Source organism: Phaseolus vulgaris, chromosome 8 (assembly GCF_000499845.2).
Source record: "Phaseolus vulgaris cultivar G19833 chromosome 8, P. vulgaris v2.0, whole genome shotgun sequence".
Classification (NCBI taxonomy): Eukaryota; Viridiplantae; Streptophyta; class Magnoliopsida; order Fabales; family Fabaceae; genus Phaseolus; species Phaseolus vulgaris.
The window spans coordinates 24,528,176-24,543,522 of record NC_023752.2 but is presented as its reverse complement, the minus strand read 5'-3'; the positions used below and the strand labels follow the sequence as shown (position 1 = coordinate 24,543,522).

General features: G+C 35.7%; 1 protein-coding gene across 1 annotated transcript; it reads right to left on the bottom strand.

The window, feature by feature from the left end:
* Nucleotides 1-7,330: 7,330 nt before the first annotated feature.
* Nucleotides 7,331-8,046, bottom strand: LOC137824805 (protein MAIN-LIKE 1-like). The gene is made up of 2 exons (XM_068630485.1): nt 7,840-8,046; nt 7,331-7,738 (listed from the first exon to the last, which is right to left on the bottom strand). The coding sequence occupies exons 1-2, from the start codon at nt 8,044-8,046 to the stop codon at nt 7,331-7,333; spliced, it is 615 nt and encodes a 204-aa protein (XP_068486586.1).
* Nucleotides 8,047-15,347: the final 7,301 nt, after the last annotated feature.

Genomic DNA, 15,347 nt, shown 5'->3' with positions numbered 1-15,347 from the left:
CATAACAAGACTTTACATTAAAGCTTAAATTACAAAGGAGTAAAAAAATAAATATTCATAGTTTTAAATCTATCATATTTTACAGAAGTTTTGAAATTTATGTTATTTTATAAAAGTTCTAAATTTTATGGTATTTTATGAAGGTTATAAAATTTATGATATTTTACTAATTTTTTTAAGACCCTATAGTATTTTACGGAGGCTTCAAAACCCATTAAATTTTATGGAGCTTCGAAACTCATAGTATTTTATGGAGATTTTGAAATTCATGGTAGTTAACGGGATTTTGAAACATATATGTTAAATACTGACTTTTGCTGGGATTTGAAAAAAACTCTGGGGAACATGTTTCCAATGGTTGATTTATCTTAGATTGCAACCTCAAGTAAATGACTTAATGAATGTTATAATCCTTGGTAATGTAAAAATAAATTTTTGTTAAAATAATTTTTCTTATAGTACTTATACTCTCATTCACTCTTCTAAATCTAGGATTTATTTTTTAAATTGAATTTTGACTCTCTTTTGAGATGACCATAGCACTATAAATAATTGTGCCAACTCATGTAAAATTCAACTTGAATGAAAAATTATTTATAGTGCTATGGAGAAAACAGCTTAAACGACGGTTAAAAAGAGCATTTAAAGACGGTTCTAAAATCGTCAACTGTCGTTATAAATGAATATGTATGACACTTCTAAAAATCGTTGTTAATTCAGCAAATAATAAAAAATAAAAAGTTGGGGCGGAGGAGCTGGGGCGGCTGGGCGTAGAGGTTGCGTTTGGGGAGGTGTCGCACAGAGCTAGTGCGTTTTCAGTGCAGTGCAACTAGGGCTGAGGATGAAGGTTGCAATGTCGCGTAAGTTGGTGCTTTTTATGTGCGATGCGGCTGGGGTGGGGTCTCACGGCTAGAGTGATGAAGGTTGCGTGGTGTGATGGAGGTTATGCGACAACGGTGTGGTGGAGGTTGCGCGCAGTCGATTGCACGATAGCAGTTTCGTGGTGTGGTGGAGGTTGCGACTGGAGAGTGGTGGCAAAGAGAGGAATGTGTGAGACTGAGAGTGAGAGAAGTGAGTGTATTTAGAAGAATGAGTGCGAGACAAACTAAGAGAGGGAGACACACGTGATACAACACTTTTTGAAGAAATTTTACAATTTTTAATGACGATTTCTCCCAGAACCATCTTTATATGTCTCTCATAACAATTTTTAACGATGATTCTTCATAGAACAACCTCTATATCTCTTCCAAAACCATTTTTAGTGACAATTCTCCCAAAACGTCATTAAAACACAATATAATTACAAAATTGTCATATTTTTTTTATGATAGTGTTTTATTAAACGTCTGAATCGTAATTTTAATATTTTGTAATTGTCGGTAAATCTATAATCTTTAACCTATTTGATAATAACTCACATTTTTAATAATAATATAATAACCTAGCATAGACCAAATCGATGTTTAATCCACGTCTTGTGAATAACAATTTATTAATAAAAAAATCTAAAAATGACACCTAACACTAACGCTAAAAGACATTTTCATAACTAAAATCATATAAAAAAATAATAATTTAGTTTCGGTTTAATCAACATCAATCTATTATATAATAAAAAAATTCAATTATGCCAAAATGTAACTTTCCACACCTCTTCCATAAAGTCCATAGTGAAAAACACAAACGATTAATGTGTATTACATGAGGTTTTTGCACTGAAATAATAATTTATTTTGTAAATTATAAATTTGAGGGAAATAAAATTTATTATAAAATCAGGTAAATTGTTTCAGAATGACTCAATTTTATACGAAAAGAACGTGTTACTGTTGTACCATTTTTAGAACAAATTCAAGTAAAAATCGTGTCACTATATCACCACTTTAGTTTTCGACATAACTTATTTAATTCTTTAAAAAAATGTCCAAACTCATAATTTACGAAATGTACAAAATAAGAACAAAGTATAGTAACGTATATACAAATTTTGTATTTATTTTCTATTTACATTTATTTACATATATATATATATATTTAATTATATAAATTGTTTTTTTACTTCTTTATAATTTATTTTCTTCTGTCTGTTTATTATCAAATAAAGTCCGGTCACATTGTTCAGATGTTTAATTAATCATCAATTTAGTGTTAATGCATTAAATATGAATTAAGCCAATAGTTGGACTCCGTAGTACAGATGTTTAAAATCAGCATAATTCGGTTACTATCCTGATAACGTCGGTGTTGTATTTACAGTTTATATTGTTTGAGGCAATTGCTATCTCTACTCCATCAATTTTGGTCGGCCGATGAACTTTCTAAAACTCTATTATATCATTATCTTTTTTATTTTGAAAAATTGTTTAAGGTGAAGTGCAGAAGGTTGGTTTTGTTTTGGTGATCGTTTGAGCTGCAGAAGAGGTGCTTTTAGTGTAGTTGTGGAGGGATGTTTCTAGGCTAAGGTTCGGTTGACATTGTTGTGAGGTAAGAACCCATTTAAAATGGTTTTTCGCATTTCGTTCGAGTTGAGATGATCCTGGATATCGTTATCCAGAAGCCTAGTTATTACCTTACAGATGTTGGTGTCCAGAATCCATTATTAGTCACTCCGGATGTAAAAATCTGTAAGTATTTAACATTTGCAGTTGAAGCTTTCGGACGCCCATGTCCGTAGTGTAAAAGTAGCTTACGAATATCATTATCCGATTCTGAATTCCGGATGTACATATCCAGAATGATGATGTATGTGTTCCGAATTTGGGTATGCAGAATTATGTTTTTTACGTATGGATTTATTTATCCGAAAGCTAAGTGGTATTTTTTTTTTCCAGCATTGCCAAGGATACAATGGACTCATATATGAAAATTTCAAGGGAGATTGATGTGTGGGATGGATTAGATGATGTTGATCTGGAGCACTCAATAACTTATAACGCGTTAGATAATTAACATAGGGCACATGAGTGTAGTGAGACATTTACTACAAATGAGGTATGGTAAATGTTAGGCTTGTGAATGTTATTTTTATGAATGATTTTAAAATTTGGCATATGTTGTTGTATGTATTTCGTGATTGAGATGAGTTGTTAGAGTGGGCGAGAAGTGTTGGCTATAGTTATGGGTTTTTTATTTTTATATTAAGGTTGAATACATGGACGGGGCAACAAGGAAGGATGACCTACGTATTATTAGGTTGTGAGAGAGGAGATAAATACAAACGGTATAAAAAAGACGTAGATATCAGTCAAATGGGAAGTAGGAAGTGTGAGTGTCCTTTCAGATTGCGAGGCAAACCAGTGAAAGGTGGTCAAGGGTGGATGGTTGAATTAATTTGTGGTTCTCACAATCATGATTTGGCAGTGTTGGAAGGTTAAGTGTAGAGGAAAAAGTTATGGTTAAGGATATGACTAAAACTTTAGTGATGCCAAGGAATATTTTACTAACCATGAAAGAGAGAAATGAGAAGAATGTGATGACAATAAAGCAAGTTTATAATGCAATGAGTGTTCATCGAAGATCACAACGAGGTCATAGAACAGAAATGCAACAGTTCATGTTGTTATTGGAGCGAAACATGTACGTGCATTAGTGTAGGTGTGAAGAGGTGTCGAATGTTGTGCAAGATATATTTTGGATACACCCAGATTCAGTAAAGCTAGTGAACTCCTTTAATATTGTCATATTAATGGATAGTATGTACAAAATGAACAAGTATAGGATGCCGTTACTTGAGGTTGTTGGGATTACGTCAACTGATTTGACTTTTTTCCGTTGCATTTTGTTTACTAGCAGCAGAAAAGGAAAATAATTTTTTATGGGCCCTTGACAGACTTAAAGGGTTGTTTGTGAGAGTTGATTCATACCCTAGGGTGGTGGTATGTGATAGAGATATTGCCTTAATGAATGCAATTAGAATCTTGTTCTTGGAGCTTATAATTTGCTCTGTCGATTTCACATCAATAAAATGTGAAAGCAAAATGTAAAATGCTGGTTCATCCAAGAGAGACATGGGAGCAAGTAATGCAAGCTTGGGGATCTGTTGTGGATTGTGATATTGTTGAGGCCTTTGAAGATCGTGTGAATGCTCTTCAAGTTCTCTGTTCTCCATGGCCTATATTTGTTATTTATGTGATGGCTACATGGTTAAGTCCACACAAAGAAAAGTTTGTGAAGGCATGAACAGATAAGGTCATGCACTTAGGAAACACAACAGGTAACAGGGTTGAGGCGGCACACTGGAGCCAAAAGAGAATTCTTCATAATTCCATGGGGGATTTATGTTTCTGCTGGGATTCGATCAATAAGATGATTATTTTACAACATAATGCAATCAAAGCTTCATTCCAAAAGAGTTTGTATGTGGCCGAACATCGGTTTAAGGTTACAACTTACAAAAAAATTGTTAGGTTTTGTGTCAAAATACACTTTGAACCTTATTTTCGAAGAGCTTGATAGGGTTAAATCAGTGGGGTTTGATAAAAAAAGGTGTGGATGTAGCCTTACATGTACTCATGGTCTTTTGTGTGCGTGTGAATTGGCTTTGTTTGGTGTGGGTAACATACCACTTAAATCAGTACATGTCATGTGAACTTGATTAAGCTTTGAAGATATTACAACTGAACAATGTTCATCTGAGTTGTCAATTGACAAAGAGTTTGAGGTGATCACGAAGCAGTTCAAAGACTTAGACATTGCAGGTAAGGTTAACATCAAAACTAAATTGCAAGAGATTGCCTTTCCAGAGAAGACATCTATTTACGCACCACATGATAAGGTCAAAACAAAAGGTGTTGTAAAGATGGCTCGTCCTACCAAATTCATGAGATCAACTAAGCGAGTCCCTTCTTATTTTTGGACATGTGGATTTCGTACACTCAAAACATGATAGTTCTTCGAGTATAAAATCTAATCAAGGATAGTTATCACAAATTCTACCACCAAAATCCATTCCTTTCCTTGATCAATTCCTTGTAGGGTATCATCCATACATTGTTGATGTTGTCGACGTTAAGGCTGATGCCCATTGTGGGTACCGTGTTGTTGCTGCCGAATTGGGCATGGGAGAGGAGTCATGGGCAGTTGTTTGAATGAATTTGTTAAAAGAACTAAGTGAATGGAGACAAGAATATGTTGAACTGTTTGGTGGTGATGAACGATATAAATACTTGAAGAAGTCACTTCTAGTTTACCACATGTCTATGGTACCAACACTAACACCCTTTCATTTGTACTTTGCATTTCTTCATTTAACTTTATTCACCATTCATTTGTACTTGCACGCTGGAACAGATAAGTGGACGACAATTCCAAACATGGGATACGTTATTGCAAATCGTTATAATGTCATTTTTGTTTCATTGTCAGAGATACAATCATTGACTATTTTTCCTTTAAGAACCCAAGCACCAAGTAACTTCAATCATCATTGAATCATTGCAATTGGGCATGTCCACGGAAATCATTTTGTCCAGATATACCCTAAACGAATAAAAAAGTAAGTCATACTACTAAATTAAAAGTTATGTAACTTATATTTATTACCTTTATAGGTGAAACTCAAATATGGTTGTCCAATGACACCTACGGGTATATTGAGGGCATCACATTGTTATACTACGACCCAATCTTGGTCAACATACTACACTAGTCGGATACAAGTTTATACACAAATAATGTCCATTAGATACTTCTAATGATAACATTTGTAATAAATAGTTAATGTTTATGTTTACGAATGATAACATTTGTAATAAATAGTTAATATTTTGTGTGTTTGAATATATGTATTTAGTACATTTGTAATGCATTATGGATAGCAACATCCGGAATAGACAATGGTGCCTACGGATGCGAACATCCGGAACACAAAATGTCATCTATGGATATGAATATCCGCAAGTCGTGGAGATTCCTACAGATATGAATATCAGCAAGTCCTGAAGGTACCTACGGATATAAATATCTGCAAGTCGTTGAACAACATATAATTCTGGAGGTGCCTACGGATATGAATATCTAGAACACTGGGAGCACCTACGGATGAATATCTAGTAGAGGTGCCTACGGATGATATATCCGGAACTGGTAATGCTGAAGCCAATTATTAACATGTTTTCTTTAAAGTGTTCATAACTAAAAATTCCAAACCATTTTAAATAACATAAATAAAATTCACATTAAATAATATAAATAAGGTGCAAATACATCGTCATAGATACAAATATTACATAATAAGGAGTCCTAATACATTATCAATCATTTCTACGTAAATGTCTTCTGACATATACAACTCTATCATCAGTCGTTCCTCGTGCTAATATAACGGCTGTTTGTATCCCTTCCCACATAGGACTGCCCTCCACGACATCACCATGATTAAGTAATGGTTGCAATGTCTATGTAATTCTACGAAAAATACCCTACAAACATGAATGTCATAGCATTAGAAAAAAGATAACACAAATTCTCTGTTAATAATGTTATAAGCATACCAGAGTAGGATGTAGAGGATGTTGAGGATACGAATCCTCAGGATGAGTTGGCATTGGTCTGTGGCCACGTGCTTCTAAGGGTACCAGTACATGACGCTCATCCTCTTCTATATTAATCACATATGGATGTGATACAGATGAAAACCAAGACATGTACTCTTCAACGCATGAGCCAGGATAAGGTGCTATGGCCAAATCATGTATGACATAATCATTGAAATGTAACCATCGACGGTCCATTTCATTTGTATAGAGATCGCCATTTCTAACTACAAGTGGGTGGCGAGGGATGATCTGCACATATCCATACTGATGGAGAACACATTCTGACATGTGCAACTGTGTCCAATTTCCAAGCCTCAGATAACCAGAGAATAAGGAAATCCACTCAAATGCACGTTCTTCTCCGTGCTCGTCATATGGGGAAAACTGAATGGAATATGGTGTCAATGTATCTAACTGCAATCGAACAACATCAATTGAAGTAACTTTTCCTGTTTCATACATCGTACATCGAGATTGCTCTTCAGAATACTAGGCTTGCGTACGTCTCATCCCTATAGACGGGAAGTGCTATAAATCCACCCTTGCAACAATGTCACATAACCAGCTAGTTGCTTAGTGTTTGGATAACTACAGTCTCCTAACTGCTTATACATGTGCGTTAATGAAACTGGCGCCCAAGATTATCCCCACGCCAGCTTCAAATCGACAAAAAACCCAAGATAAAACACACTAACTAATGTAGCACTCTTGTTGGCAAAGATAGTGCAACCGACAAGGTGAAGTAAGTAAGCTCTGGCAGCCACAGTCCACTGCCTCCTTGAGCATGCGTCTTACACATCTCTTAACCAACTCAGGCGCACATGAACTCCCCGACAATGTCTTGTTACTTGAGATGCAACTCCACGGTCAACATGGAGGGATTCTACCAATAAATCATTCGCCGAGTCTGCATCTAAAGTCTCATGAGTGTAAAATTGATCGACAATGGGTAAATGCAACAAATTTAACACATCATCAAGAGTGATGGTCTTCTCCCCAACCGGTAAATGAAATTTGTTTATCTCTGCATGCCACCTCTCTACAAAAGAACACAGCAGTCCTCGGTCTAAATTCTCATAACTAGCATGAAGCAGACCACTTAAGCCATACATTTCTACAGCAACCAGTATGCGCTCGTGAGGTGCTCCTAACTTATTTATCTTCCTCCCATGAGAAAAGACCTTCAGCTCACCACGATCCTACAATAATAAAAACATATATCCTCAATAAATACATACATACCACAGACAAGAAATTAAAGTTCATTACTTACCAAACCATCCTATAACTGTCTGGCTACATGAACTTCATAATTAATGAGTAAGGACTTATCCACTGGCCCTCCTGGATAGCCTTCATTATCAATTTCAATTTCTTCTTGTTCAATATAATCTTCAAAGTCTTCATTTGGAATTGAAGTACTAGGACCACCCCGTCTTCTTCTAACTGATGCAGTTGGTCGCACACGGTCCGAATTAGAAAGTCCTCTACCTCTAGTTCTCACCATTTTACTATTCATAAAAATAACATCCAATCAAAAATTAAAATGGAACAAAAATAGTATAAAAGAACAAATACAAAATACCATATTGCTAAGTGCCATAATCTTGGAACACAAATTTTAAGGGTAGAGATAGTAGGAACATCAATGATCATAAAAAACCAGTGCAAAAAACCCTTCTGGATCCCTTCATCTGCAGTAAATACGGATATTAATATCCGGAAGTCATTCATAAGCAAACCCTTTCGAATGAAGCCATCCACAACATGATGGAGGAAGGCCCAAGCTCACCACACTATGAAAGCCAAGCTTCCAAGACCAAGACCGTCTAGCCTTCCAAAAGGAGCGTCTAGCCTCACAAGGAGCGTCTAGCCTCACAAAGGGAGCGTCTAGCCATGATGAGGAGCGTCTAGGCCAAGGCTACATGAGGAGCATCTATGAAGAGTCCTAGACCGTCTAGCTTCACACACACAAGGGCCAAAGCTACGGTTTGGGAGAGAAGAGGCTTTGTTGCATAAAAGGCCCATTAGGGGTACTTAGTAAGATAGGTAGTGTAGAAAGAACTTTGTGAAGGAAACCTTCTAGAACCTAGGGTTGTGTGGCCGGTCATTGCATGGCACATGGCTTAGAATTTAGATTTAATTTTGGTTTTCTTTCCTTAGAAATGTAGCTTAACATTTAAGCCCAAATAGCCTATAAATAGGAAGGCTATCTCTTTGTATTTCACAAGTTTATTTGAGTATTGTTATGCTGCCCATTTTGTGCACTAGCTATACTTCTCCTAGAAATCTAGGCTATAAACTTCACTCCCTTCACCTTTCTTCATAGAGCTGGCCGAACCTCTCTAATTCATACTCATCATGCACCTTCAAAGCCATCACAACTCCTAGGAGGGCTTTGTTTCACTCACCCATTGCTTCCGCATCCATTTTTTTACTACTTTGATTCAAGAAGAACACATGAAATGCCATCATTTGGTATCATGAGCTTTTGGTTCTTCAAGATGAGTAGCTTGTCTTTTTAATTTCAGTTCTTCTTTATTTCATCTTTGTCATTTCAATTCCTTACTTGTCTTGCTGTTTTTTATATTTTTAATTTGTTCTTGGTGTGCTTTGTGGAAGATCCAACCCAAGCACTCTTGTTCATTTGATCTTGAACAAGTTCTTGTGCAATTTGTGATAGGATTCCATACACCTTTGTGTTGCTATTTTTGTTTTAGGCTTTGAGTCTTTATTGCTTTCATTATTTTGCTTCATATTATGCTTTGAGTCTTTAATTTTCTGAATCTATACATGTTTTGTCAAGTCATGTTCATCCATATTGTCATCAATTCTTAGTAGTCCTATTTTTTTGGCTTGATTTTTTCTTGCTTTGGGTCTCTTTATATTGCTTTAATCTGCTGTTATTTTGATCCTTTGGTGCTTTTTATTTTTAGTTTGAGTTCATAATTGTGTCTTAGTTCATACACAATTTCCATTCTCACATTTCCATTGTGTTAATTTTGGTTATCTTGCTGTTTTTCTTCCAGTTTTCCAGATTTCCCCTGTAACACCTCTCTGTTCTGGGCTGTTTTGTTTAACAAAATTTTTCTACCCATAGGAAAATTCTGAATTTCTGGAAAATGCAAGTTTAAGGTGTTATAGAAAAGACAAAAAAAGAATGAGGTCAAAAGGAGCAACAGAAAAAAAATGATAAATCTCACAAAATCAGAGTGCGAATCTTGAGCGTTACAGCTGGCCTAACTGCACACCAAATTTGCAAAAATTATTAAAAAAAAATGGTGCATGCGTTTTAGGTGATTCCAAAGCCAAAATTTAGCTAAGATCCTGAATTTTCTTGTATCCAAATTTCAGAAACAAATTTTACAATTACAGCTCAGCATAAATCGGGGAACAAAACTGTTTTCTGGCCCACAACATTTTCCAGTGGTGCTGTTTTTTTATTTGGTCATCTAATCTAGTGCTTTTCTTTAGGAATTCCTTTTGTGTGCCAACTTTTATTGAGTACCTTTAATTGTTTGCTTTAATTTCTTGAATCTCTTTCTAAGTTGTCATATTATAAATCCTTTTGGTGGTACTGTTTTCTTTCAATTAAATTTGTTTCTTGCTTTTGTTTCTTGACCTCTCTTTTGTGGGTGCTGGAATTTAATTCTCTCTTGGTGCTTATGTGCATGGAAATTGACTTGGTTTAAGGTTAAGCCCTTGTGAATAGGTGCTGGAAATTGGAGAATTAAAGCCAACTTTCTAAGGAGGAGTCAAGCTAAGGCGAAACAAGCTTCTTGAAACAAACACTACAAACACCTAGAAGATCAACAATCAAGACAACAAAGAAAGCGCACTAACAAAAAAAAAGAGGAACAACAAAGGGGGTTTTCTTATCTCCTTTACAACTTGGTTTATTGTTAATTACCTTGTTAACTACGCTTTAGACGGTGAGTGTGTCTTCAAGGGCTCAAAGTGTCCAAGAAGCCTCACCTAGGGCCGAATAGTATAGCATTCTTGATTAGTAATTGTTACTTGCTTTTCTTTTGCTTTGTTAGCTACGCTTTGCATGTTTAATTTTGTTTAAGTTTTGTTAAAAACCGTCTAGCTTTGTTAATTAGTTAGCATGCATTGTTTTCTTGCATTAAAATCTGATTTCTCAACTTAATTGTGTTCCAAGTGGTTTACTAAGAGAAAGCTTTGTGTGAAGACATTGAGGGATAGTTTTTGGCTAAGGCAAAGGCTTGGTATTTAAGTAGTCCACTGTGACTCACCTCCCTTACCTGGAAAACTACCTTCTTTGACTTTCCTAAGTTTTCTCAAGGTAAAATACTTGTATACACAAAGCTTTAGCCATGTCTTCTTCTTCTCATTCTACAAAGTCTATTGGAAGTGAATTAAAATCTTTAAAAACTCTTTTGAAAGAAGTTTCACAAACTGTGCAATCAATTGCATATAGACAATTGGAGAGTGAGACTAAACTTAATGTTTTGACTAAAGCAAAGAATGAGAAGTCTCAATTTTCAAAAAAATTACATTCTCATGCATCTAGCTCTAAACATCATGATTATCTTGGGGAAGAAAGTCTTAGGAAAAATGAATATCATCAACAATTCCCTAGGAGAGCTAGGAAAGAGAGACAAGAAAACCTAACCAAGCATATCTCTCACACTCAAGCTAGAGAAATTCCATGTTTAGAATACCTTGGCAATGATCAAATAGCATCTCAATGTTTCAATGAAAGATCTATGATCTTAAGGGACAAAGATGAGAATAGTAGCCAAGAAAAAGAAGCTAGTGAGAGTAAAGAAAATGTAAAAATAGAAAAGCAAGAGAAAACCCTTGGAAAACAAAAGGTGTGGGAGAAGAGTGTTCCTTCCCACAAGGTCATTCAACAAGAAGGAAAAGTTGAAAATACATTTGAAAATATACCTCTTGTTGAACAACCTAGCCTTACCTTTTGTAAAGGAACACTTGCAAGCCTAGAAAAAAAAGAAGAATCCTTAAAAAAGGCTTGCATAGATAAAAATATAGTAGATTATTTTACATACATGCCAAGATATCACCAAGTGAAGGTCAAGTCATCTATAGGCATCTACAAAGACAATTTTTTATGTGAAGTAGTGCCTAAAGAAACTTGTCATGTCTTATTGAGACAACCTTTGCAAAAAATTGAAATTTCCATGAACAAAGGTTGTATCAACGAGACTACCTTCACACATAAAAGAGAAATTCTTCATGAAGGAGAACTCATGGGACAAATTAGAGTTGATAAAACTCTAGAGCTTTTAAAAGGAAAACTTTTGTCCCCCATGAGAAAAGAAGTTCAAAGACATTACCTTAGGTACAATTCTTGTTTTCAAACTACGCCCAAAGCAATGTCTCATGAACTTTATACTCCTTCACCTTTTGTAAAAGATCTTTGGGAAGATACACATTCCATTTTGGCGCTTCCTAGGACAACAAAGGGTTTTTCTTTCTTTAAGGATGTGGATAATCTCTTCCTAAGAAATGTGACAAGCCTCCATGATTTATTTTCCAACATAATAGATAGAGCTCCAAAATTTGAAAACATAGCTCTTTCTTCTATGTTTCACGAAATCATGAGAGACACTCACAAATCTTGGGATAAGAATCCTTTCCCTTATAAGCATGCATACAAAGGAGTAATCCACAAAATTACTCATATTTCTCCATTCGAAGTTGTATGTGTTCTATGTCCTCTTGCCTTTATAAAGTTGTTACTCTGTCTTAAAAAGATTATGCCTAAGGGAAAAGTAACTCCTTTTGAAAATTTTAGAAAACATAAGAGGATTAGAGGGCACCTACAACCCTCAAAAGGGAGGTATTGTGAGAAGTTGGCCACAACAAGAGAAAAACAAAAATGGCAACTTCCCACATTTATTTGTTTTTCAAAAGATCACCCTCACTCCTTTGCTTTGTTTCAAGGGTCACATAGATTGACATTTGATCCGGGAGGACACACCTTGACGAAGCAAGAGGCTGCTATCCGAGATCAAGAATGCAAATCTGAGGATAGATCTTCTCAAGCCGGAGGAGATGATGGACACCATCCAGCCACAACCACCCCCTAAGCAAAGCCTTGGATTTGAGGACAAATCCTTTTCAAGAGGGAGGGGATGATGGAGGAAGGCCCAAGCTCACCACACTATGAAAGCCAAGCTTCCAAGACCAAGACCGTCTAGCCTTCCAAAAGGAGCGTCTAGCCTCACAAGGAGCGTCTAGCCTCACAAAGGGAGCGTCTAGCCATGATGAGGAGCGTCTAGGCCAAGGCTACATGAGGAGCATCTATGAAGAGTCCTAGACCGTCTAGCTTCACACACACAAGGGCCAAAGCTACGGTTTGGGAGAGAAGAGGCTTTGTTGCATAAAAGGCCCATTAGGGGTACTTAGTAAGATAGGTAGTGTAGAAAGAACTTTGTGAAGGAAACCTTCTAGAACCTAGGGTTGTGTGGCCGGTCATTGCATGGCACATGGCTTAGAATTTAGATTTAATTTTGGTTTTCTTTTCCTTAGAAATGTAGCTTAACATTTAAGCCCAAATAGCCTATAAATAGGAAGGCTATCTCTTTGTATTTCACAAGTTTATTTGAGTATTGTTATGCTGCCCATTTTGTGCACTAGCTATACTTCTCCTAGAAATCTAGGCTATAAACTTCACTCCCTTCACCTTTCTTCATAGAGCTGGCCGAACCTCTCTAATTCATACTCATCATGCACCTTCAAAGCCATCACAACTCCTAGGAGGGCTTTGTTTCACTCACCCATTGCTTCCGCATCCATTTTTTTACTACTTTGATTCAAGAAGAACACATGAAATGCCATCACAACACATAAATACCTTCCTCACAAGCATATCCGAAAGTCAAAAATGACTTCCCCCTAAAACTATCTGCAACGCACACACATGTTAAAACTGACCTTGCACAAGAATGGACTTCGCGCTCCTGGGTTCGTCTTCGTTCAATGGGTCCTTCAAGTCAAGCCTCCGCTGCCTCAGAGGAGAAATGCCAACGAAAACCAAGGTGGCGTTGGCGGCTGCTACGTTGATGTGAGAACGATGGCTGTTGGGTGAGAGAACAAAGTTGTTGGGTGTGATTGGGTGCAGAATTCACTTAACCTAATTTCGTTGTCATTAAGGGCATTTCAGTACTTTCACATATAGAATTGGGTGCCAGTCTAATTTGATTGGGTGCAGGGAGAATCAGCCATGGTTTGATCATTCTTAAAGATGCATGATGGCTTAGAAACAAGGAAGAAGAGTACTATGAGTACCACCCTCCTGAATAAACACCTAAAATATAATGGGCAACTACGTAATTATTTTGTCGTTCCGTTCGGATTGGGTCAAAACCTGACTATGGTGGTAGAGGCACAACAAAAAATTATATTATGTTCACCAACATCCTAGAATAATGAGGAAATATAATTAAGAATGTTGTTACAATTCCTCGAAAAGGGATCGATGAACACTATAAAAGGACCATGAGTTTCTAAGTCAAGGGAAGTATTATTTTATGCAATACATACTACACTAATATTTTTTGCTCTTACTGACTTGATCGTCGAAGTATTGTCAAAGTTGGAGCTCTCCTCATCTCATTGTGATCTCTAAATATTCAAAAGCCACGGTTTACAATGGAATAATCTTGGAGACCATCTCCAAACTCCTGACCTCCAGCTTAGCAATAAAAATATATATTTATTTATATAATTTTTTTACTTCTTTATAATTTATATTCTACATGGTAATTAAATTTTTAAACAATTTTGTAGTAATGTGGTATCTCTTATTTATAAGATTTAGGGTGTTGAATCCATTAAAGATTACAAACCGATTGTTGTTGCTAATTTCAAATTTAAGATTATTTCCAAAATAATTGAGGATAGACTTGCAATTGTGGCTACTAGAATAATTTCTCCTAATCAATATGAGCTTGTGCAGGATAGACAGATTCAGGATTGTATTGGTATTGCTTTTGAAGTTATTAACATGCTTTCTAAAAAAGTTTGTGCATGATAGACATATTCATTTCTTATTATTAGTTTTGACACGCTTTGGTTTTCATCCCTTGTTTGTTGGTTGTATTAATACAGTTCTCTGTTCAACTATGCTTTCTATCAGAATAAATGGGAGTTTGGTGGGTTTTTTCCTTGTATTAGATATGTTAGACAAGGAGATTCATTGTTTCCTTTACTTTTCTATCTTGTAGAGGAAGTTCTCAGTTGAGGTATCTCTAAGTTTATGAATGATAAGAATATTCTACATATGGCTAGTCTGCAAGGTTATGTCACTCCCTCTTATATTTTATATGTTGATGACATATTTGTTCTTTTTGTAGGGCGGATAATAAGTTTCTTAGAAATTTGAGTATTTTTCTTAAAATATGGTGATTTTTTAGGTCAATATGTTAATAATTCTAAGAATAGTTTTTTCACCATGGATACTTCTGCAAAATTTGTCACCAAAATTCAACGTCTTCTTTCTTGTAGTCATGGTTGTATAAATGACCTGTATAAATGGTTTGTTTCTCTTCTTAAGCAAGTTGAGTAGTGGTGTAGAAATTTTATTTGGATTGGTGATATTCTGAAAAAAGTTATAGCTACAGTTAATTGAGCTATGATTTGCTCTCCTCTTGAGAATAGAGGTTTGAACATTATTAATCTCCGTCATGAAAATAATGCCTATCTTCTTAAGCTTGCTTGAAACTTTGCCTATTGTAACAAGCCTTGGTCTTTTCTCCTGAAAGTTAGAGTTCTTAAACCAAAATATAAGCTTCAAATGGTTTATCCATCTAGTTTTAT